Genomic DNA, 25,547 nt, shown 5'->3' with positions numbered 1-25,547 from the left:
GGAAGAGATTACTTTTTAGACAGGGTTTTGAAACTCCTTTTCAAACTAATGTTGTTTTCTAATCAAAAACTGTGCTGACCTTTTTAGCTTTTTGTTTCTTATATGTTTTACATGAATGTTTACATTGCATTCTCATTGTTCGAAGATCTTTGATTTTTCCCCCCCCCCCATATTTTCCCTTTCTTCTTTCACTGCTTGTAGCTTGCACAGATTCCTGCACATTGTAGAATACATGCATTGAGTAGTCAAAATATTTAGAGCAGAATTTAGATGATATTGAAACACTGACATTGTGATGGGAACACTTCACCACAGCTGTTAATCCATTCATTAGAAAACAACAACAAAACAACAAAATTCATTTCAATGATGTGTGACACTGTTGTGTATAGATAGCTTCACATATTTGTCTCCATGGCAACCGATATTGATTGTGCAAGCAATTGATCACAAAGTAGTTGCGTCATGCCAGATATTTTGACATGCAAACTGGAATTTTGCTTTCTTTGTGCAATCACCATCTTAACAAAACACATGCCATTATTTATCATGATTTTTGTTTTCATCATAATTATTTCATAGTTGAAATACCAGAGTTGCACCATTTGAATAATTTGATATTTTGTTGAGAATGAAGGTAGACACATTGAGCCTGTTGCTTTGAAGATGAACTAGGAAAGTGGTTGTTGAATGAAATCAATGTAATTAATGTAATTCACTGTGTTGCATACACATGCCATGGAGCCACTGGAAATGTAGCATCCTGCACATTACTGAACAAGTTCATTCTGGTTTATGTTTTTAAAGGTTGTTTTGTGGATCTCATGTGTACACAATGTAGGACACAGTCAACTCTTGTAAACAAGGAGGGTGTGGAATAATCAAGTCCCAGATCTCACAACCTAATATATAAAATTTCTGCCAAGCCATTAACTGTACCAAAGAACGTCAATTTGAAAAATTGTTATTTTACCATGAATATCTAAATTTTCATCATTGCCATTATTGTTACAATTATCATCATTACTATAAATACCATCATGTCAATATCATCGTTGTCACTTTTTTGATCTCCCAATGATGTAAAGATTCTGACAAAAGTGACACTACAAGTTTGCCATCAATGTAAATGTGATATTCCTGTAAAAATGGTGATTTTTTTTTTTTTTTATATATACCATGACACTTTAGTGCAGGTGAGGTGAGGTCGACATGTCTGAGATCATAATTTGGTTTCAGTCGAAAGCATTCTCTTGTTAACTGTTCCCTTGCAGTAGCAGCAGTGGCAGCAGAGTGAACCACAATTTGTATATTGATTTTGATTTCTTCACACATGGTGTAAGATTCAGTGCTCGCACTTCAGGTTTAGATGCAGAAGGCTGTAAATTAGAAAAGTCTATGGTGACACATACAGCTCCCATAGCCCCTAATCTAGAAAGAAATACTTCGGAAGATGAGTGTGAAGAGCCCAATTTCCCAGGCATAAAGTCACTCATCGGCAAATTTAACGATGCAGTGCAAGTCTTGTGTGCTATTTTTTTTCTTTGTTGTTGTTGTTGAGAGTTGTAGTTTTTTCTCCAGACTGAGCAGACATGTACATTGTTTGGGGAAAATGTGTTGTCAAAATCGGATACCTTGCAAAGTTTAACCTGCTTCAAATGCTTTCTGTCGTAGAGAGAGTGCTACATCAACTTTGAAATTTTGAAAATATCTCCGTTAGTTCTGTCAAAGAGAAAACGCAAGCAAGATGGCCAGATGAACTATAACTCTCTAATGTACATCAGTGTTTGACAAGTATTTAGTATTAACTGCAGAATGAACTATGAGGTTACGTTTCATGTATGTCCAGTCCAGCAGAATTTACCTGTAGCTTTTTCACCCTCAGTACTACTTTGAATATGCCCACCCTATTTTTGATCTATATTTTTCTGGCAACTGGATTATTTGTGCTTTATGTACTTTGTAAATGGCATGATATCACATCCAGCTGTGAGGTGCATATACATAGCTATGGACAGTTGGTGGCCGAACACTGTTTTCTGGGTATCTACATATTATGCAAATTGCTATGGAGCAGTGTATATGTTATGGGGAAAAAACAACAACATCAAGCTGATGAAAACACACGCTTGGTGTTTAAGCACAGGCAAGAGCATGACATTTTATGTCCTGAATTTTTGTAACTTGTTGTATTGTTGAGACTGTTACTGTTTCATTGCTTTATGAAGGGGAGTGGCATATCTATTTATTTATTTTTTCAAATGCCTCTTGGTACAGAATGTACAATGTACCAAACACACACACACACTTAAAGACTATAGGGTAGTTTCTTTGTCTCACAGTTCTTATACAAATTTAGCAAAATATTCTGCAATGGAGTCACAGTTTCTCATCCTGTGGCTATAGAAACTGATGTTAGTATTTTACGATGCTTGGTAAGAGGACTCAAAAGTTGTGTCAGGAAAAGCCTGCTCGGAAGGATGCACTCCTTTCAGTTTTTAGTAAGTTTTGTCAGTGTCTTTTCATTCTGCACTGGAATTCTAAGGCCTGAGTGGTAACGTGAAACCGGTAGATATCTTTTTTCTGCTTCTGTTTTGTGCTTTGTTATGTACGCTTCAGACAGAAACTTTTTGATGAGAGTCAAATTTTTAATTTTTTTATTTATTTATTTTTTGTGGCACTGTATTTTGCATGCCGACCAACATCATCTGAAAAGCCCATTTGGTTCTTTGCACCACACTCGATGTGCTATCAGGGTAGAGTATTTAATGCATCATTCGTATTGTCTCTTCTTTTTTATTTGTGTGTGTGTGATTCAGATGTGTTGGAAATTCAAGTTAAAGCAGAACAGAGTTGTGAGGTTATGGACGTTTTAGATGTTTTCTTTGTTGTTTTAAAGGCACATGGTCCCAGTGGTTTAGTCAAATGCGTATGAGGGCGCACGGCGCAAGTTTCCTATAGAGACCTACGCTATCGACTCCTCTTTATTAGCGCTTACGCTTTGACCCATTTTCCCCGAGTCCAAAGAAGTCCGATCCACTGTAGTCAGTGGTCCGATCACAGTTCGGCTCATGATTCAGCTGAGGGGATGAAAGCTTTAGCAAACTTCTTTTGTGATGTCACACTAAGAAGCACATATGCACGCACCCTGGCATTACTACAGACTGCGTGATGCGCAGAGAAGACAACGAAGGCAACGTTACCTAGCAAAACCTACGCGCTTCACTCTTGATGACAGCTCAACTTCGGCAATCTTCGTATCAATGTTAACAGTGATCGGCACTATCATTCAACAGCGCCCTCTACACTACCGGGACTATGCGCCTTTAAAGAAACGAGATGAAGCAGTCTTTGTTGTCAGGAAGTATTGTCTCTCACAATGTGATGTGCACAACTAACAATCATGTGGAAGACTTCTGTCACAGTGAACGATTTTTTATTATCATTATTATTATTTTTAAGATGTCATGTGTCCTTTGATGAGGAATCGTGCCACAAACAGTGGAGGGATAACCGGCTCAGATGACTTCTTGGAAGTAGCTCATTATTCTTCATTTCAGAATTTTTTATGTATTTTTTTTTCTCGCTGATTGAAAACAAGCTGTTGTTGCCTTTATCTCACAGAAGATGCACAACGCGCCCTGGTCTGTGGGAATGCAGTGAAGATTGTAGAATGTAGCAAAACCAGAGTACTCATTTTGTTTAGATGTTTTCCACAACCAAATGTTCACCAATTTGCATTGTAATTATGTTGTTATATTGTGGAGAAAGTGATTTTATGTAAGACTTGTAGTACATGCATGAACCTCTTTTTTTTCAGAATTATTTGCACTTTTAGTCTAAGTTCTAGTTTATGACGGTTAAAAAAGTTATTTCTAGACTGAATTTAATGTAGGAATAGAGAAATCTGCTGCCTTTTTGTTCAAAGGTAGTCATGGTGTCAAGAACAGTACCTCTCAAAATTCACAAGTGGTACTTGTCATACTTGAGATACAATTCTTCATATTCTAGAGATATTCTATCAATACGGAATCATTGAAAGTAACCATTGGTGTCATGTAGAGAGAGAGAGAGAAAATAAAATGGTTCACTCACAATATTTATTAAACGAGTTGATTATTCAAGCTGGAAAAAAAAAAATCAGATTTACGAACATATTTGCAACTGATTGTGTGTGTGGATCCACATACTGTAGTGTTTGTTTACAAGCTGTCTGCTTTTATGGATATCTTACACTGCCAGCATTTGTAGTATCGGGTATCAAAGGAACCATAAGATGATAGTCAGGTACACCCATGCCCTTAAAGGGATCGTATAGTTTTGGTAGAGACCTAATTTCAGGTTTTTAACATTTTTTTTTTTTGTGAGATAATGAGAAACCTCTTATGAAATATGAAAGAGCATGTAATTCTATGAGGAATTCAACGTTTATTTGATGAAAATTGGTTTTGAAATGGCTGAGATATCCAAAAAAGAGCGATGCTTTGTTTTACTTTGTTTTTGGATGTTTCAGTCATTCCAAACCCGATTTTCATCAAATAATCTTTGAATTCCTCTTAAAATGGTATGCTCTGTACTATATCATAGGTGTTTTCTTGGTATCTCGCAAAAAGTTAAAAGCCCAATTCTCATCTCCACCAATACTGTACCATCCCTTTAATTATGCCCTTCCATTTGGGATTGAGCATGTAAGAAGATCATTGACTTTCTTTTTATTGCACACCTCTAGTTTGGAAAGCATCTTTGAGGTGTTGCTGAAGGGAAAGGCATGCTTGTCTGACCCATCAGCCTGATGGCTATGCTGCAGAAAATTAGTGTCTTTGATTAGCATCAAATTGGCAACAGTGAATTTCACCGCACGCCGAACATGGAAGAAAGATGTTATGGAACTCGTGGTTATCATTAACTCTGCAGAAAATTAGAAAACAGTTCCCGAAATTTTCTACCATGAGAGTGAAATGTTAACTTCAATATTTTACAATGTGTTGTCCATTTGGTCAGTTTAATGAAGATTTAGCAATTCAGAGATTTTTGATAATTCTGCTACAGAACTATGGAATATGACTCAGATGTGGTTTGAATCGATTGTTCAACATGAGAAATTCTGTTATGGTTATGAATGGTACAATGATATAGTAGAGTGGCACAGCTTCAAACTTTAGAAATTAAGTGTCTTGGTCTTATGTTATGAATTCTTCAGCTGTGAAATACATGTATATGTCTGTGGTTTACATTTGACTCAGCGCTGAGCCCTGCTCCACCTGGTCAAATTGGGCACCAGGTCTTAATAGCCTGCTTGGCTTTGGTTAGCATCAAACTTAAAAAGGGGGGTCTCTGTTTCTGCAACTTCTTTGACTGAACATTACAGCAGGGAGGTGGAAGAGAGACAATTCCACCTCCCTGATTACAGGCAACTCCAATCGGAGCACACATCAATATTATGGCCTCGCTCGAGACAAATCTAGTAATCTATGTAGGTGTTCAAACACACAAACACACACAGGAAAAAAACAAGGGAGGAGAGTGAACAGCCAGTACAGGATTTTTGTATAAAACGAGCCAGCTCAAGTCGGACCAAGCACCTTCGTTGTCAAAGGGCAAAACTTGTCTGTGTGTACAAGAGACCAATTGGTTGTGTGACTGCCGGTCTACCTCTGGAATGGTTCTGCCAGCATGGACTATGATATGTGGCATTCACTCGCTTATCATTTTGTTGTCTTTAACATGATACTGTGCTGTCGGAAAATATGCTGAAATGCCCTTCCCCTGCCACCAACATAGAAAAAATGTTACAGTGGAACCTCGTCATAAAGAGGTTGGATATAACAACACTCTCATAAAACATGATTTTGCAGGACTTAACCTTGTAATATTTCTTTGTTATTCTACCCTAATATAGTGAGAAACCTGATATAACAAGAAAATTATCATGGTATTATTTAGGCCTTTGTCATAACAAGGTTCCCTTGTATTTTTCCAAACATTTTTGTTGACATTTTATTGAGACTAAATTATTTTCTTGTTTGTAGTATTTGAAAGGAAGCCTTGCCTTTTCTTGCCAATATTTGGCCAAAATTAAATCAACCTGCTATTCCGTATAATGTCAATATATTTATCTGACCCTCATTTCTTTTCCCCAAAATGAATATTAGTCATCAGTTCTTCTAGAGTACATACTAGTGTATTTTCATTCTTTTTATGCTTATATTATATTGTTCACATATGTGTTCAGCATTGTAATTGTAGTATATAATATATATACCAGTAAACACTATCAACAAAATGCATATATTTTTGTGTGGATTGTATCAGCTTGTTGTACATTAAAAGAAAAGATCTGTATGACATGCAGCTAATACCTACTGAGTGCTGTGAATGTTTTTTGTTTTGTGTTAAAAAAACAACAACACCTCATTATGAAGAAAAAATTAATTATGATTTTGCTTTATTATAGAAGATACACTGTACATGCATATGATATTCTGTACAAGATGGGTCTCAAAAGCTCAGTGAATGATCCCAGTATGCAAAGTGTGTTTTGAGTGTGGGTAAATATGTGTGTGTGTGTGTGTGTGTGTGTGTGTGTGTGTGCGTGTGTGGGTGTTTGTGGGTGCATGTGCTTGCAGTGTGGTCATGGCTATAATTTATGCAATGCATTGCTTTTTTTTTGTTCTTCATGATTTTTTTTTTCCTTCAGTAAATTGTAACAAGCCCCCTGAATACACATGGTGTACTTCATAATGTAAACATGCTTTTCAAATGTATGTAGAGATAATTGTGCAGAAGTAACTTTACCCCGCCCTCAATGCTAGACAACTGAAATGCAATATGTGAACTAAGTGAGTGGGGTGAAAGCAAGAAAAAAAAGAAGACATAATATACCCAGAAACTTGAACGGAAATCAGTCACAACTAGATTACACATAATGCACATGTATGTATGCCTCATCCCAAATATACACACACCACCACATTTGACTTCTATAATTATGTATCAACTTAAAGCCCCCAAAGAATGCAGTGCTCGACAACGAGTGATGTCAGACCAGGGGGGCGTTTCATCAACGAGTTCGTCGGAGGTTTTCACCGACAAATTTGCTATCAGCCAATCAGACGTAAGGATTTTAGTAGCTTTTAACAGTTGTCAGTGTAAATCACTGACAAAAAGTTTCATGAAACGGTCCCCTGATACACTGTTGAATAATACTGAGCGACGAACACAGATGAGCCATCAGCTTCCCGACTGCTGTGGTATAGTGTTCATCATAATTTATTGTTTATTTAGAATATTTCAAAATACAATTTCAGACATATCTCATACAAAATGCATAAATCATATACAAACACTGCACAAATCAATTAATGCTCCACTGAGATCTGTCATATCTCAGGAAATTACCGGTCAGCTGTTTGTAACCACATCGATAAGTGACAACTCTTGACCAGTAATGTCCTCATGCAGTGACCAACACATTTTGAAAATGACCATTCACATGTGAATGCAGAATTATATGAGACAGGGCATTTTTAAGATGGACATTTCTGATTGGTCAAATCCATTTTCTCCCTATTGCACACTTGATTATATGCCATGACCTTGGCAAACAACGACATGAAAAGGGCAATATGGATTTCACATGCTTATTTCACGAGAGTAATATGGTGGTATGTTTGACCATGTGCTGCAAAGATTAGTGTTTGTCCTTTTTTTTTTCTTTCTTTTTTTTCAATTACAGACTGTTACTTCAGTGTGGTCAAATGATGAGGTGATATATCTTCCACTTTTTTAAGTATAACCTGCCTACATGCTCTAGTGATGAGCTATTTGTGCATTTAATTCTATCAATTAATTGATGACATTATCATCTTTTGAATAGTTGGGTTAAAAGCTCACATAAGGCACAAAGATCAAAGTGGCTTCAAATTTACATTTGAAACTCTTGACTTGTGATATCAGACTGTCTGTAGAATTTGTTTATCAGAACATTAAATGTCTAGACAATACATTATCCACAGATTACTATTTTAAAGTAGAAATTTTCATGGTGTGGAAATTTTTGTGCATTTCCCGCAAATTACAACCAATATCACCTAGCGCAAAAATAAATGCATGCAAATATTTTTGCATGCCAGATGTTCCAGTAATTAATGCCCTTATTCTGCAGAATCAAAAACATGAGAAATTCATCCTACCCAGCCGAGCGTAAAAAATGTCTCACAAGAAGATATCCACTTTTATAGTATTTCACTAGTACTGACAATCAGAAATAGCATAGTAGATGTTGAAAGATTTTATTTTGTATCTCTGTCAATTATTTCAATATCAATATCTACACAATATCTATTTATCACACATTGCACCACTTAAAACAGTAGTTTGTTATAGCTTCCTTTTTTTCAAGGAATGAAAGGAAAGTAAAAAGACCACTGACTCTCTTTCCTCTCGCCATTTTGATGATTTTGATTTTTGTCATGAAAAGAATTAGAATATCACCTTTGAAATAAAATATGCTTTGAAGGAACATGTCCTCCAGACACATAAACAGAACTTTTTTTTTTTCTTGTGATAGTGTCGTTAACAATTGTCTTCTTCAGTTGTAGAACATGTGTGATGATCTGTTTTCCAAATGAAGTGTCTCTTCAATCAACAATGAATCCATTTCCTGTTTCCTATCCACAAAGCTTTTCTGAAAGAGTTCAACAACCTCTGCGATATAGCCAGACTTTCACATTCTCCCAGACCTCCTGAATGTCCAGCAGAGGGTGTGTGGAATGTCCATTGTGATAAACAGTCATAAGACTCTTCTTCTTTTCTTTTTCTCTTCTCTTTTCCTGAAGTGGTCCATTCTTTATGATTTTTGGGGTGAAAGGTCAGTCGCAGTGAATAATGACCTTCATAGCTTGGCACTCCCTGCTTGCGGCCGTCTCAAACGCGTCGCTGACCCGCTGCAGAGGGAAGCGGTGGGTGACGAGGCCCTTGACCGGCATTTGACCAGAGGACAGCAAGCTTATGGCTTTGGGATACCTGCCACAAAACAAAATATGCTACAGTTTCGCACAGGATGTCTGAAGGGCCTGAAAATTCTGCCACATTCATACGTTGTCTATTTCCATTAATAAGATCAGGGCACATCAAACATCACAGGAGTTTATCACTATCAATTAAAATGCCTTCAAAGCTTTGAAGTGGAATGTATCCCCATGGAAAAAAGCAAACAAACAAACAAACTTGTATCTTTACAATGCAGGGACACAGAAGCTAGACACTCATGAAGAGTCAACCAACCCATGAAATACTGGAGTAATTTAGATTACGATATTTGACAATATGCTAATTAACAAATGTGACATCCATTAAAATGGAATTCCATGGGCAGTTTTGAAGAAAAAAAAAAAATCTGTGACTTTTTTTTTTGGAGGTGAAGTGTCAGCATGTTCAATTTCTCTTGAAAAGCAAGTCTCCTTTATCCTCTGTTTAAGAAACAGCAAGCAATGACGTTATGCCACATTCCCAAAGCCAGAATTAACAATTAAGGTTCCTTGATACCAGACTATGATGAAACTGTGTTACACCATATAGCAATTCAGTAATCATATATAGCACAAATCTCATCCTTCCATATCAAAGGCTAGAGCTCACTAAGGCATCTTTAATATTACATGTAAATCTAGTCCACAGAAAATGCAAACTTCACTTGTATTCAATGCTTTTGAAAGATCTTGTATGCAAAAAGAAAACCGGTCACGAAAGCGCAGTGGCACACACATGCACAAAGCATGCTCCTCTACATGTAATGGACAAGGGTTGAAACTTGGGTTTGACTTAAATCCATCTCGGTGAATTTTGACCACAATGTTTATCAAAATTCTCTCAAGCAAAATGTCATTCCTCACATGTTTGCATAGCGAAATATTCCTTTCAGTTCCAGCTCTTTGACCGAGATGAGAGTGACGGGGAGTTTGGGTTCCATGGAGCCACGGCCGACCAGCAGAACACTTCCTCCAGGTCGGCAGGCCTGGGTGCAAAACACAAGTCAGTTTGACGAGGAATTCAGACAAGAAAATAAATGATGCATCATAGTCCGTGGTCACATACAACTGTAACACAGAAATGTATTTCCTTACCATTCATTGCGTTTAACCCACTGAGGATACTCAGGCTGATTTTGTTACAACACGCATTTCCCATAGACACTTGCCCTAGTATACTCGGGACTCGCAATCAACAGGTTAATAGTTATGATCTTTGCATCAAAGATTACAATATCCATCCGACTGATGCCTTTACACTGCATCCACGTAGGACTTCTGCAAACATGGGGCAACTGAGCTCTCTGAAAAGTGTATTCCTCTTTCTATTAACACAAGACAGTGATGACCAATGCACTCCTTGGCATTATTTTCTCTAAAAATAAGAGAGATCTCATAAAACCTCATATCACCTTTCAGTTATGAACAAATGGCCTGGGAAAAAATATACTAGACTGGTAGACATGTATTTTGTTCCCAGGCCATTTTCATCAATTTGGCAAGAAGTTCTGCTGGAAATGGTGAAACAATGTATGAAGTTCCATGGTCACAAAGCATGGAAATGTATTGCTTCATATGTCATCACTTATTACAGTGAATGGATAATGCGGACAACTGAAACCTGACTGGCTGATGTTGTCGCTACACTCTAGTCAAATCAATGCAGGACTTTTACAATACAGGGCCTGTAAGTTCTTAAATCTGTCCCTAAAAATCATTCCACCGGATTGTCTTGTGTGATGTTTGAAATTGTGTTATGCCTGGCTTTTCCCTGCCATAAATTTCTGCTATAGCTCAAAGTGTTACCATATTGGACATAAACCTTGAACTTTGCTTGCTGATATATCAATTTGAAAATCAAGTGACTGGATTGTATCATAACGGTCCTGTCCTTGATAAACTTTCATCAAATTTTGGTTGTATAATTTTAGAATGAAAAATATTGCACTGTGACTCTAAACCTTGAACTTTGCTCTGATGACCCCAGATCTTTATAGCTCAATTTTTGGTACCTCAAGTCAATTGTGTGGCCTTCAAAGAAACAAATAATCAAGACTTTATCAGAGTTAACACTATGAAAGTACCAATAGATATTCTGCAAGGATGAATAGAAATATGCTCAGACAATGAAATTAAAATATCTCTGATGTGGAGGCTAACATAAATGGATATTTCACAAAAATGTATGCTTATCTCTTCACATAACTTGCATCAGGTGTGCTGATGCTGACAGACATGACATAATGTAATGGACAATACCAACATACATCTAGCCATTATCTTTCTTTTTTCAAAAAAATTCCATTCTCAATAATTTTAATTTGCCTTTTTGTAAAAGCAGCAGATTTGTGCTCAGGTTTGAAATATGACTATTAACCCATTGAGGACGGGTCTTGAGTATACTCGGGCAGGCAGGGGTCTATGGGAAATGCGTGTTGTAGCAAAAACAGTCCGTCCTCAACGGGTTAAATGAGGACACCAGTCAGTTTATACCAAATGCAAGACTCACCATGATACATGTGATGAGAGCTATGTCTGACCCACAGCATTCCATGCCACAGTGTGGTTGGGAGCCCAAGAGGTCAACGACCTTCTCGGCCGCATCCTTGCTACTAAGTCCCATGACGTTGAGCGTGAAGTCGGCGCCGTACTGCTTGGCGACTTCCAGCCTGTGGTCGTCGATGTCTGTGATGACGCGGACACCAGCAGAGAGAAATAGGTTTTCAGTTTTCAGTTTGATTTTATTTGTCCACTTGTACAAATGCACAGAATGCAATAGATTTACACCAAATTAACAAATGAAAATGACAAAATCAGAAAATTCTAATCTCACTAATAATGTTAATAATGTTAGACATACAGGTACATACAGGTGATCAAACACTGCATGGCATTGGTATACCCTTCTGAAACCACACACATTGTTCTAGCCACTATGCACATAAAATGTGGTGAAACACCAGTAACCATTTTCATGGATCAAGGTTTGATTACGTAACCAGGACCCCCTACAAACAGCACAGTTAGCCTATTGAGGACAAACTGATTTTGCTATGACACTCACTTCTCACAGACACCTGTTTGAGTTCACTCGAGACTAGTCTCCAACAGGTTAGTTCAGTACCTAGCTGAGATGTGATTATTCAAAAAAGAATTAGTACAAGACAAACCCAGTTCCTGTTGTCAGAGGGTTAAAATGGAAACACATACCAAAACATTTAATCCTGATTACCACACGTAAACATAGCTGGAAAGCATGATTGAATACTGCAAAATGTTATCACAGAAGTAACAATTTAAAATTAAGTTATATACAGTCAAACCTGCCTTAGCGGCCACCTGTCTATAGCGGTCACTGAAAAATCCCCCCCCCCCCCCCCCGAGAGAAAAACCCTGTTAAAGAACCTGTGTATAGCGACCACCTGTCTAACACGGCCAGCGGCCACAAATTTTGTTTCCCGCAATAGATTTTAACCTGTCTATAGCAGCCAAAGAGCTGATAATTCAGGGTGTTTTTCTGCTTTGTAGCAGTGCCAGTCATTCATTGGCAACGTTTAGTGATTGCAACCGCTGCATTCATCACTCATTCAGTCATAATAATGCATTAGTGTCAAGTTTCTTCACAATTGTACACATGCTAACTGTGCAACAATTTTTTAAACACCGGCATTGTTCACGGCATGAAACACACGTGTGCATACGTACACACATACATGTACATGTAAGTGTTTAATGATACATGTATATGTAGGCAATGCACACAAAGTTGGATGACCTGTCTATAGCAGCCACTTTTTTCGTCTCCCTTGGGTGGCCGCTACAGACAGGTTTGACTCTACATTGCTGAGATACATGGTTTCATAGACATTGCCATATGTTATATTATTACCCATATAAGGTAGTTTTGCCGGGCAATTGTAGTTGGTATTTTGATTGGTTGGGAAACCACTTGTTTCCAGCGGGCAATATTAGTTGGTATCATCCTTCTTCCGGGTTTCGCCATTAACTTTACATGTAAACACATGCACAAACTACCAGCTTCAAGCGGGCAATATTTGCGGGTATCATTCTTCTTCGGGGTTTACATGAACACACGAAGAAATGAGAGTTTCTCGTGGAGAGGTTTCGCGGTGAAGGGCGAATTCCCATACGTTAGCACGTAAAAAAAAGAGGACGATCGCTACGACTGTGTGAGCGCGCCACGTACCTGAATTGTGCATAGGGGTTATGTGCAAGCATGTGGGTGTAGTTGAGCGCAGTGGTGTAGGGTTCGACCTGATGCCGAGTGGATTTTGTAACTGTAAATCGGGAAGTTTACACTGTAATGATTTAAGTTACTGCTCAATGATGTCTGAAATGCCTGAAATGGGCAACAATAATAATATGGACTGTCTACTTTCGGGGGATACGACATTGATTGCCCTCACTTTCGACTCAGGCAATACAATTCTAGTTTGGGCAATAAATGTCGTATCCCCCTCAAGGCCAGTCCATATTATATTAATAGTAATCCTTTGAGGACAGTTTGATTTTGCTACAACACGCATTTCCCATAGACGCTTACCCGAGTATACTTGGGAATCGTCCTCAACGAGTTAAAAAATTGATGCTTCAAAATGAAGTTTATGTTATTGGCATGTTATGTACAATGTGGGCACTGTAAACATTTAAGGGTGGTCTTTTCTACATCATTTCGCTTTGACCTCACCTGTGATGATGACTTGGCTGGCACCCATGGATTTTGCTGTTAGCATTGTAAGTATGCCCACAGGGCCTGGATTGAAAGATGAAAGAATTTTCATAATTATTTATCTATTTTCTTTTTAATCATGACCTGTCACTAGTCTTTGACATGTACCCCGCACTTTGCTCACAATATTTACCAAGGATTAGCCTCAATTAGATGAAATAAATATCACATCTCATGCACATTTGGTAAGACTCAAAACCAGTGATGAGAACGAGCCATCAAAGTCATGTGACTCAGAAAGCTACTTCAAAGTACCCCGACAGCTATACCACTAGGGAGCTTTAGATTTTTGATGCGCGGACGTTCAGAGGGAAAAAACATGTTCCGAGCGTTCGCAGAAGCGCGCGTCAAGTCGATCTATTTTTAGCTTGCGTCGCCCGAGTTTTTCACTACGCGTACTGGCTATTTTTACGTCCGCACAGTTTCCAACGTAGAGAGCTACTTCATGCACCGATCATATGGGGGCGCGATTTTATTCTTTATACGTTGCGTCCCAGCGTAATCTAAAGCTTCTTTTCAACACGACGCAGGGGAAAGGAGAACGTCCAGCGCACTCGTCATCTCAAACGTCCGCGCGTCAAAATCTAAAGCTCCCTATTGTCACATACTACAAAACCAGAAACATTCAGAGCAGGAAACTTTTGTGAATTGGAGCCAACAGCCTTTTTTGTGGGATAAAACTTTCTTTGTGAATTGCCACTGACTTTCAATGCATTGTGGGGAAAAAACAAAACAAAACAAACTTTGCGTGCATATCACTTTTGCTAATCTCGGCTATTTGTGCAATTCACAATGGTTTTACATCAACAGTATCATTGTTTGTCTTTGCTAATATTTGCATTGTTCCAGTAATTGTACATTCTCGTAGTTACAATAGTTCACTTCAATGACCACTGTCGGATACACAGAGCTCGTGCACCATATATCAACGAACAGGAACAATGATACAAAAATACAAGCAGAAACTTGCCTTTGTTGGCCACCTGCCTGTGAATGCAGAGTGAAATTATCACACTTCCAACATCAATCCAGCTGTCTAGCAAGCAAAATTAGCAAGATTTATATCTGCGAGGGAAATGCTAAAACAGCGGTAATAGGCAAAGAATTTGTTCACGAATATTTTTGCATGTCATATGTTCCAGTAATTGATGTCCTGATTCTGTGGAATCAAAAATTTTACCCAACCAGCCAAGCATAGAAAATTCTGATGCAAATATCCACTTTTACAGTACCTGTCCGCATACCATACGGTATTGTTTCACATGATAGCCATCTTGTTGATAAGACTGAACAGGCACAAAAAAAGCCACTGGCAGGCACATTATCTGCAGAGTCAACTCACCACTTCCACATATAAGGACCTTTGACCCCAACGTGACGTTGGCCCTACTGCAGGTGTAGAGAGCCACTGCGAGGGGTTCCACGAGGGCGCCCTCATCGAAGCTCACATTGGACGGAAGCCTGTGATTAATGAGAAGAAGATAAGAACACATCAGCATAAGTGCTAAGTACCAGATAACAGTTCCAACTTCTTAGATGCTGTGATTACACTGTGACTAAAATCATGAAGCATAATTTCATGCCACTGACTGCATTTTGAAAAAGAAAGAATGAAAACAAAAATAAAAAGCCTATTGACCGATTCTGTGACGCGCTATGTGTATTTTTGGCATGGGTGCAGCCATAGTGGGTGTATCAGCCGATCCCCCCTCCGCACTCCCCCACTCCTCTCCCTACATTAGCACACGCGCAGAATGAAAAACTGCTTTAGCCAATAGGCCTCTCGTACTGAGTGCGCGAACCTTTGTTACAATTGCGTGATAAACATGTTGCCCCGGGGTGGGGGAGAGCAGGGGGGGGTCAGCTGATACACCCACTATGGCTGCGCCCTGTGCCGTAAAATGTTTGCTGCCCTCAACGAACCCGAATCGGTCAATATGTGACCCTGCATCACAAAACCCAACAAAAAGTCGCCAGACGTGGATTTTTAGTTAAGGGCAGATTCTGAAAGAGCAGACTCTAAGCTTTAAAATGATGTATAGCTCAATTGAAATGGACTCTCCTAACCTATCTAAATATTGGAAAGAAAGCGCATACTCTGGAAAAGTGTGAACTGAGAGAAAAAGATGTTATTACTACTGTTCATGTAGTATAATAATGATAACATTACCTACATAATACAACTGCTGCTTTCTCATTTATGGCAATAACAACAAAACAATTAGTGATGACCAGGATATCAACTCCAATAACTACTAAAAATAATCATAACAATAATTACAATAATAGAGATGACAATGATAATGACAATAATAGAAGTAGCAGTATATGATGATGATGTAATATGATAATGAATTGATAATGATGATGATGATGATGACGACAATGTGAATTTTGCTACTGTTGTCATTAAAGGCCCTGTTTACCTTTGGGAACAGTGATTTTAAGAATGTTCAAGATATCATATTTGATGCATATGTGTAGGTCTGTTGTATCACAAAACAACCTACCATATTAAATTTTGGCAATAAAGCCCAAAACATAAGGAGATCAGTATTTTTCTCATTAAACCATAACTATAGACGGTTTAGTCTGGCAACATGGAACCATTTTAAAGCACTAATGCTGGGTTTTTGTTTCATCTGCAAATGGTAAATTATGCCTTTAAGCCCATCAGTCTCACTTGAAGCAGAAGTCTGCTGGATGTAGGTAATACTGGCACAGGTTGCCATCCACAGGAGGAGTGGCACAGAACTGGACGTCCTTACACAGGTTGTACTTTCCCTCTCGGCACAGACTGCACATCCTGCACGGTACGCCAGGCTCTATGGCAACGCGATCACCTAGGGATTGAGAGAGAGTGAAAGACATTAAAGGAGTACGAAATAGTGACATAAAAGAATCTACATCACTTGATGTAATACACATTAATAATTTACAAATGTAAATATGTCACTGTTGGGGGGGATAAAATACCATATCTATAGAATGTCAAATGTTCATGAGAGCATTAAAAAACAACAACTTGGCAGCCAAAGTACTCTTACAAATGGGATCACCTTTCCTTTGAAGTGCTGTGGTGGCTTCATTTTGGGGATAAGACAAGTAGGATTTAGACAGAATATCACTTAACTGATTATCAGACAATTAATAACAAAAAAGTGATTTTCATTAAAATCACCCCGTCAAAGATATTTCATTGGCTATTAATAAAATAATCACTTTACAGTTTGCAATGCATTACAAAGCCCCCCCCCCCACAAAAAAAGATAAAAAAAAGAAAAAAGAAAAACAGAAAGAAAGAAAAGAAACACTGGTTTTTCATGTATTGCAACCTGTGAACAACTACTGTATACGCTATAATTTTCGCGTACATAAATTTTTGCGAAATGCCGCTCTCACACATTTTCGCGAGTGGTTGAATTCGCGATTGGGGGACCAGAGAAAATATGAAGTGGCAAAGAAAGTGTGAATTTTCAACTTACTAGCATATAAGAATGATACTAGTTATACACTGCATGAAAAAAACTTACCAAACTCTGCGACCTAGTAAGTTAGAATTCAACATTTTTGAAGTGGTTAAGTCCATCGCGCTAGATTTCTGACGAGTGGTCCCCTTCCGATAATGGATTGGCTCTCTACAGTATTCGTAATTGAGTAAGTAGACGTGGACGTGCTATATGTACGTAAACAAGCTTAGCCAGTATGGTCTGTTCGGTAAGCCATGACATGGTATAGAGTACTACTGTAGTACTGAAATGTTCGTATCATCAAGGCAAGGGATTCATTTTGGAAGGTAATATTTTCGCGTGTTGTTAATTTCGCGAATAGCTCCCGACTCGCGAAATTCGCGAAAATAAAACCCCCGCGAAATATATAGCGTATACAGTAGATAGACAGCTATGACATTAACAATTTGTTACATACATGTAAGACTGGGCCATTACGAACCACATAATATGTACATGCACATTCATCTCATTCGTTAGCCACATGTACAAGAAAATTATGTTTTCAAACAAACCATCAGTCAAAATGGTGGCTGATTTTGTTTGTAGCCTTCTAAAAAAAATCAAAACCACAAAAGAAATAAACAAAATTAATGTTCTTTCATAATTAACTTTCCATACTTTTTGTTTTGTGTTGTTTTTGTTGATTTTTTTTTTTCCTGGGGGGGGGGGGGGGGGGGTGGGGGTTGGGGTGGCAAGAAGTAGGCACCATAGGGATGAGCATAAGTTTAGATACAGCCAATGTCCAAATGTAGCAATTGTGTATAGTCATCTTGTTACAAGTTTGAGGGACTGAAAAGTAAGCTAAAGGGTGACTTGTCTGTCAAGACACATGGCATGACAGCTAAAAATCCTTCATATTGTAGATATGCATGGGGTCAAAGTTGTATACATTCCATATCAGCACGGAAGACAAACAGTGAATTGCCACTAATGGTGATTTTATGGAATTCATAGGGCAAAATTGCGATAGAATTTGACTCTTGAATGGAAAATAACTAGCAACAAACAATGCAGCCTCACACAATCAACCCCAAATTGGAGTTTATAAAAGATTGCTATGTGAACAAAGTACATGCTGTGAACTGTGAACCATCAAATAAGTTTATCAGTGAATAACAATGTCAATAAATGAAGAGATGAGTTGGGCCCTAGAGATTGACTTGAAAAGGAGAGGAAAAAAAAAATACAACTATTCTTTCTCAATAACAATTTGGCTGTCTGTCTACCTGTCTGTCTATTTCCCAGGTGCATAATATTCATCTAGCTCTTGTGGTAGCACTGTGTTTCACACAAGCCTTCTCAATAAACCTCTCTGTCTGAAAACTGCTTCCCTCAGTATAATATTCATTTCTTTCCATTTCGTTTCCCCCAACAAAAGTACACCAACCAAAACTATTTTATATTCGATTTCTAACAGTAATTTGCTCAGTTAAACTTCAATTCCAGGTCAATTACTTGGAAACTTAGAATTTGAATAGTACCCTTTGGTCATGAAATGTATAAGTAAAAAGGAAAACATAAAAAGAAAAGGGAACTGAAATTCTCCAAAATTTCCTAGAACACTAAATTTGAATACAAGTTGAGGTTGAACAATTACATTTGAACCAACCCATATGATGAGTACGCCAAATTCTTAATATCAGAATGACTCACAATGCACTCTATAATGTTATGCTTACCACCACAAGGCATTTCACATCTGCCCACCATTCCAAACTCACCTACAGCTAGATGCTTCACCCCCGAGCCAACGGCAGCCACTGTGCCACTGGCCTCGTGGCCAATGACCATGGGTCCGGTCATCTTGAAGCGGCCACAGTAGCCGTGTGACCAGTACTTGAGGTCTGACCCACAGATCCCCACAGAGTTAACGGCAAGCAATACCTCTGAAACACAGAACGTCATGGAGCAGGATTGAATAAACTAAAATTGGTACAGTGGGTCAAATCCCATTATCTTACTTTACACTTTGTCTACTTACACATTAGAATTTGATTCGTCAGTGAGCGTGACGTCATGATTTCACTGTATAAACTGAGTGAATATAGAAGAGTTGGGATTTGTGGGAATATGAGACTCCAACATCAACATGCATGTTAAAAGAATATGTCAGAAATATACTAATACTACTACAATCTCTACAGTCCAATTTGCATTCTAACAAGAAACTCAGGCAAACATTGGATTTTGTTTTTAATCATCAAGTTGAACATAGAGTGTGAAAACTGGAACAGGCATGTGTTTAATAAATTTTAGACATCTTACATGACAGAAGTCTCAAAACACAGGTACCACGTATAATAATTCTCTTACCCACTCCTTGGATGAATTGGAAGACATCACAAAAACAAACTAGAAATGTCGCTATGGCAACTGGTATGCCTCCGCCATAATGCATGATTCTCCCAGTAGGTATATAGTACAATGTCTTCACAATGTGTGATGACAGTTTCACATAACTGGCAATATACTGAAATGACAGGTTTGTCAGAAATGTCTTGAATGTTCACTTTCCTTGAACTAGGGTTGCTATAACTGTCTAAGAGTGCAGCTACATGTATTTGTTGAATTGTGGAATTTCCTGGACTTTTGACCGACCCTTTTATAAGTTTATGCACTGAGTAATTTTCAAGGTATGAAGAAAAATTGTAATGACAGTATAAAACAAAAGTTTTTTTTTGCACTTCAGCCTGGCCTTTGACCCTTAGTCTTTGACATTCTGACAGGAAATATCCCAGAGTGGGCCCTGACATACATTGCATACTAATATATTCCCTGCCAGTCAGTACATGCATATGTACCAAGTTCTCTTGTCCTAAGATACATTGGACCATTTGCGAGAAAAGTGAAATTGTAACATTTTCACCTGACCTTTGACTTTGTGACATGAAACTCTCTCTGGAGAATCTTTAGGCAGTAGTACATGTCTACACTAAGTTTCAAGAAAATACCTTTGGGTATTGAATAGATATGGGGGAAATAGCAACATTTTTAGCATTTGACCTCGACCTTTTGACCATTGACCTCTTTCCAATTTCACTAAAAAACTACTCAACTAATTGCCCCATCATACGTCATCCTTGGACCGTGTTTGGTGAAAGTTGCTTCATCCAGTTTTGAGTTATCACGTAAACAGATACGTAAAACACTATTCCTGCACTGTACACATCCAGATCCAGATACATTTTAGGATTTGACCTTGATCTTTGACCTTTGACCTCTGTCCAATTTCACCCAAAAACTAATGAAGTAATCGTCTCATCATACATCATCCTGGACAAAGTTTGGTGAAATTTGCTTGATCCAGTCTTGATTTGACCTTGACCTTTGGCCTTTAGCCGATTTCCCCCAAAATCTAATCAAGTAATTGCCCTATCATACTTTATACTTGGACCAAGTTTTGTAAAATTCCAGTCAATATTACTCAAGTTATCGTGTAAACAAATGAGGAAGGACGTACGGATGTACAGACGTACGGACGTACGTATGGACGGACGGACAACCCGAAATCATAATGCCTCCGGCTGCCTCCGGCACCACTTCGTGGCGGAGGCATAACAAACAGCCCCCACCCCCACCCCCCCCCAAAAAAAATCCCTGCTTTAACTGATAAACTGCTATAAAGATCCAAACGTAGAAACAGCACTTCTATAAGTTTACTAACAGGAACCTAAAATGTAACTTTGAAAGAATTAGTGCAGAGACTGACAGAAAAAAACATGTTTTCATCTCCAAGAGTTTTTGCTTCCTTACCATTTTGTCCAGGTGGAGGTACAGTCCGATTTTCCTACAGGGAAAGAAAAGTAAATGAATCACTATCAGTTTTATGATGCAGCTGGTAGTCAATTAGATTCATGTTCAGAATCTTAAGAATAATTTTGGGGCTCTATTCTCATCTTCTGTGCTCAGGGGTTACCAGTAGATTCGGTTCCTTTTGCTTTTCTGAGAATAAAATGTGATGACCAGCTACAACAAAATGGTATCTTACAGATTTCTCTCTTCTTCTTTTTGTTTCCTTTTTTTTTTGCACAATTGCTCATTAGTCACGGCACATACAAGTCAACACAAAATTGACGACGCAAACTTCGGCAAAGAAAGAGAAAATTCCAGAGCTGCAGCTATAGAATTATTACATGTTATAATTCATGACAAAAAATTCAACCAAATTCATCCACATGAGCTTGCATTTGGACTGGAGGGGTCGTGTCATCTGTTTGTGCATTGCACTAACTACCATTGTGAATGTACGAATGTGACCCAAAACAGCAGGCTATAAATGAATATATCCACTATTCAACACTTCTGCGTCAAATTAGACATAGCAGCTGACAATTGAGAAGAAGCATCTCGACACTTTCTGGCAGGCCAAAGAGCATTTGAAAATATTGATAGAAAAGTAAACATAGCTCAACATCTGTTCTCATTCAAACATAAGGACAGTATCAGTACACTCACAACTTTGATCTCCTTTATACCGCATAACACAGCACATTGGCTTTCACTTGGTAGCTCCATAGTATTTTTTTTTCCCGTCACATATCCGATAAGATCCTTGACCTGACAGTGAACAAATCAGTGAGAGGAATGAAAGAAGAAAAGAAATCACAAAGCAAGTGTAAGACAAAACATTTCTGTCTTTATATTAAATTTAGTTTTATATCAATAAAAAATGAAGATTTAAAGGTGTATAGTCCCGGTAGTGTAGAGGGCGCTGTTGATGATACTGCCAATCACTGTTAGCATTGATACGAAGATTACCGAAGTTGAGCTGTCATCAAGAGTAAAGTGCGTAGGTGTTGCTTAGTAACATTGCCTTTGCTGTCTTGTCTGCGCATCGCGCAGTCTGTAGTAATGCCAAGATGCGTGCATATGTGCTTTTTATTATGACATCACAAAAGAAGTTTGCTAAAGCTGTCACCCCCCTCAGCCGAATCATGAGCCGAACTGTGATTGGACCACTGACTACAGTGAATCAGACTTCTTCAGACTCGGGGAAGTGGGCCACAGCATAAGCGCTAAAGAGGAGTCGATAGCGTAGGTCTCTATAGGAAACTTGCACCGTGCACCCGCGTACGCATTTGACTAAAACACCAGGACCATGCACCTTTAAATGCAGTGTCCTGAAAACTGCTGCCTTCCAAGCTAACAGAATTTGACATCATTTTTATTATTTTTTTTTAAAGCGACATAGTCTATGGTCTATTTGTAGAGAAAGTGATCACATTTTTTGAATCAATCAAAAGCAGAACCATTTGTATTAGATGTCTACTACTAGATCTAGAAGTAGAGAAAAGATTTAAAAAAAAAAAACATTTTAGTAAAGTTTTTTAGTTCAGTGATAAGAAACATTCGACCTGGACTAGCTGAAGCCATACTAAATATATTGTGCCATTTTAAGCAATGAATGGCAGTATTTCGAAAGAAAAAGAAATCAAAGGAAGTTGTAATCAACATAGGATCTACGGTTGTGTTTACTAAGAGTATTATTTAGACTCACAGATACACAGGCTTAGACTCCAGTGGTGCAGTGCGGTGTTTGGCACACCCGCCCAAAGAACTAGGTCACATAAAACATTTCCCACTTTTGATCCTTTATCGTTCAAAAATTATATATCAGATAACACTGACATTGATATAGGTGGGTAATTGCTGAAGAGTATACAATTTTGTTGGAGGTAATTTAAAATGAAAGCATAAATCACTTTCATTATATTCAAGATTTATTTTCAAGTTAGGGTTCAGATTTTGCTGTATTGTCAACCCTTTGTACGTACCACTTTAACATTGCACAGGGCTCAACTGGCATGTATGGGAGTGTACATGTGTATGTGTGGTTAACATCCAGACAATATGGTCCTGAACAATGGCCTGGGTTTGAATGCTCTATTACATAATTATTCATGAGAAATTCCACTACCACAATTAGTCTTTATTCATCCTGAAATGTAGTGTATGCAAGCACATGAAAGCATGTGTTTACTTTTTTCATGTGCATGCATTTTACCCTTTACCTAACTGCGACAGCCGCCACACCTGCGTGTGGCGGCTGCGCCGTGCTCCCATAAAAGATCTTCATGTTGAACAAACGGGTGCCTTTGCGGCGCTATATTTCCTTAATTTTTCAACAGAAACTACTAGGAATACTTACATGGGTCGATGAAACCTAAATGACTATCATCGGCGACTGTTTGATGCATTTCATTGCTTGTGATGCACAAAATGATGTCTTATAAGCAGCTCACCGATGTTCACAGAATTCACAATCACTTGCACAAGCGCACAGAATACACGTGTACTTATCGAACTAACATAAGCGAAACTGCGGGGAAGCCGCCAGGACCGCGCCTGGCGGCGCGGTCTCCGGGGCTACCCTTTACCATGAATTCAGACTAGCAGTACCCAGGGCAATCCATTATGAATTAAATAAAACATTCAAGTGCCTTGGGGCAAGAGACCAGAAGTCTATATTCAGCAGAGCTTAAGCTCTAAAAAGAAGGTGGTATATCATGATATATGGTATGTGCACATGTGGTATTCATGTCTATTGACATTGTTCAGGGTCATTATAAGCACGTGTACACTAGACTGACATACACATCATTAGTTCCTGTGTAACCCCAGGGCGCTCCTTGGGCACAGCACGGACGCGTTCGGGATGGTCGCAGCAGTTATAGTATTACTAGTTCCTCTGTAAAGTTCAATTTTATACAGAGAGGGTTCAAATTTGACCAAAATCTGGAACTGCACTTTAAAACCATGGGCAAAATCGTGAAATAGGCCCCACCGCAGTGCGCGTGCACCCGTGCGATGCTATGCTGTGGAAATCGGCCCCACCGCCGTATGCATCTCGCGTAAACCCCGTTTGGTGGGGCCGTATTCACGAGTATTATACTGTGGAAGAAAGCCCCACCGCCGTGCTTATCTACCGATGAACGCCACACGGTGGGGCTGAATTCACGAGTATAAACAGTTAACAGGCGAGCCGCCGTAGTATTTGTACGGATACGCAGTGGTGGGGCCTATTTCACGAGTATGCCAAACCATGGATTTAATGAAATTGATTCATACTTTTATATTCAAATCACCTCCAACAAAATTACACACTATTCAGCTATTACTCATATCAATGGTAGTGTTATCTGATATATAGTTTTCGAGCTATTAAGGATCAAAAGTGGGAATTTTTTGTAACATCTAGTACATTACATTTGTACTAACAAATTTAACAATGAATGGGACTAAGGTTAAGCACCCTTCCAAGTTTGTGCTATCGCGACTAGAATAAAATGAACTGGCATGGACAATTCTGTATGAAGGTACTCACCAGAGCAGAGTGTAATACTGGTTGTGACTTCAGTTGTCAATAAGGGGTAAACTATTCGTGATCATGAATCGAGTGAAACAGGAGATTAGCTAGCTGAGCTGAGTTTACAGGCGAGAGCCTCTGCGTTGGTTGGGCTACCAGCCTAAAAAGCAGTTACGATACGGTACGACGGCGCGCGCGGCTGCGATCACGACCCAGCCAGCGCCTAGAGGGCTCACACCCATAAATATTTCCCCATAGGGATGTGTGTTAAAAATCAAATTTCAAAAAATTCTGTAAAATAGCTGGGAGAAATGAAGTGTTTCAGCTTCACTAACCTGGATAAGTTAGATGTAACCTTTCATCAATCAAATTCTCAGGGTGGATAATTCAGTTCAAATTCTGTCCAGGGGTCCGAAAAGCCAGACTACGAGTTCTTGTCACTCAAAAAATCACCCATTTTCCGTACACGTACCCAATGAAATATAGTCCCCTCAAATTCCACCAGAAAAGCTTTCATCTTCTAACCAAAATGCAATTTGTAGAGGAATTCATACTCAATATCTACAGCTATTCAGTTTCTTGCCAAACTACATCACTGATTTTTAATTATTTTTTTTCTTCATTTATTTTGGTATCTTTGGTACGAATTTGTGAAGGGGTCTCGGACATTCCATTGTATTTACGGGTGTGAGCCCTAGAGGGGAGGGAATAGCCGGGTTCACACGTACAAAATAGCGGGATGACGATCGTGTGAACCCGGCTAGTGAGTGGATCTAGACGGGTATCCCCCTGCCACACGAGAGAGCCCCCCCCCCCCCCCCCCCCACCTTTTTTTATTCCCCCTCAAAATCAAACGATCCGAGTATACATTTTAGTGGATTATTTGTAAGTTTCTTTGTCTTTTTTTTTATGAAAAAAAGTATGAAAATGTGTATTTATGGAAGCTTTTG

General features: G+C 38.7%; 1 protein-coding gene across 1 annotated transcript; it reads right to left on the bottom strand.

The window, feature by feature from the left end:
• Positions 1–7,458: 7,458 nt before the first annotated feature.
• On the bottom strand, positions 7,459–24,739 carry LOC139709155 (sorbitol dehydrogenase-like). Its single transcript, XM_071621112.1, has 10 exons — positions 24,616–24,739; positions 21,747–21,848; positions 21,045–21,078; positions 19,013–19,177; positions 16,463–16,622; positions 15,122–15,240; positions 13,738–13,803; positions 11,539–11,714; positions 9,894–10,015; positions 7,459–9,024 (listed from the first exon to the last, which is right to left on the bottom strand). The coding sequence occupies exons 2-10, from the start codon at positions 21,804–21,806 to the stop codon at positions 8,871–8,873; spliced, it is 1,056 nt and encodes a 351-aa protein (XP_071477213.1). The 5' UTR covers positions 21,807–21,848; positions 24,616–24,739; the 3' UTR covers positions 7,459–8,870.
• Positions 24,740–25,547: the final 808 nt, after the last annotated feature.

Source organism: Diadema antillarum, unplaced genomic scaffold (genome assembly GCF_040938485.1).
Source record: "Diadema antillarum isolate AM-2024a unplaced genomic scaffold, OU_Dant_1.0 seq00001410_RagTag, whole genome shotgun sequence".
In the NCBI taxonomy this organism is placed as follows: Eukaryota; Metazoa; Echinodermata; class Echinoidea; order Diadematoida; family Diadematidae; genus Diadema; species Diadema antillarum.
The sequence above is the reverse complement of the archived record's forward strand: the minus strand, read 5'-3'. Positions and strand labels throughout refer to the sequence as shown.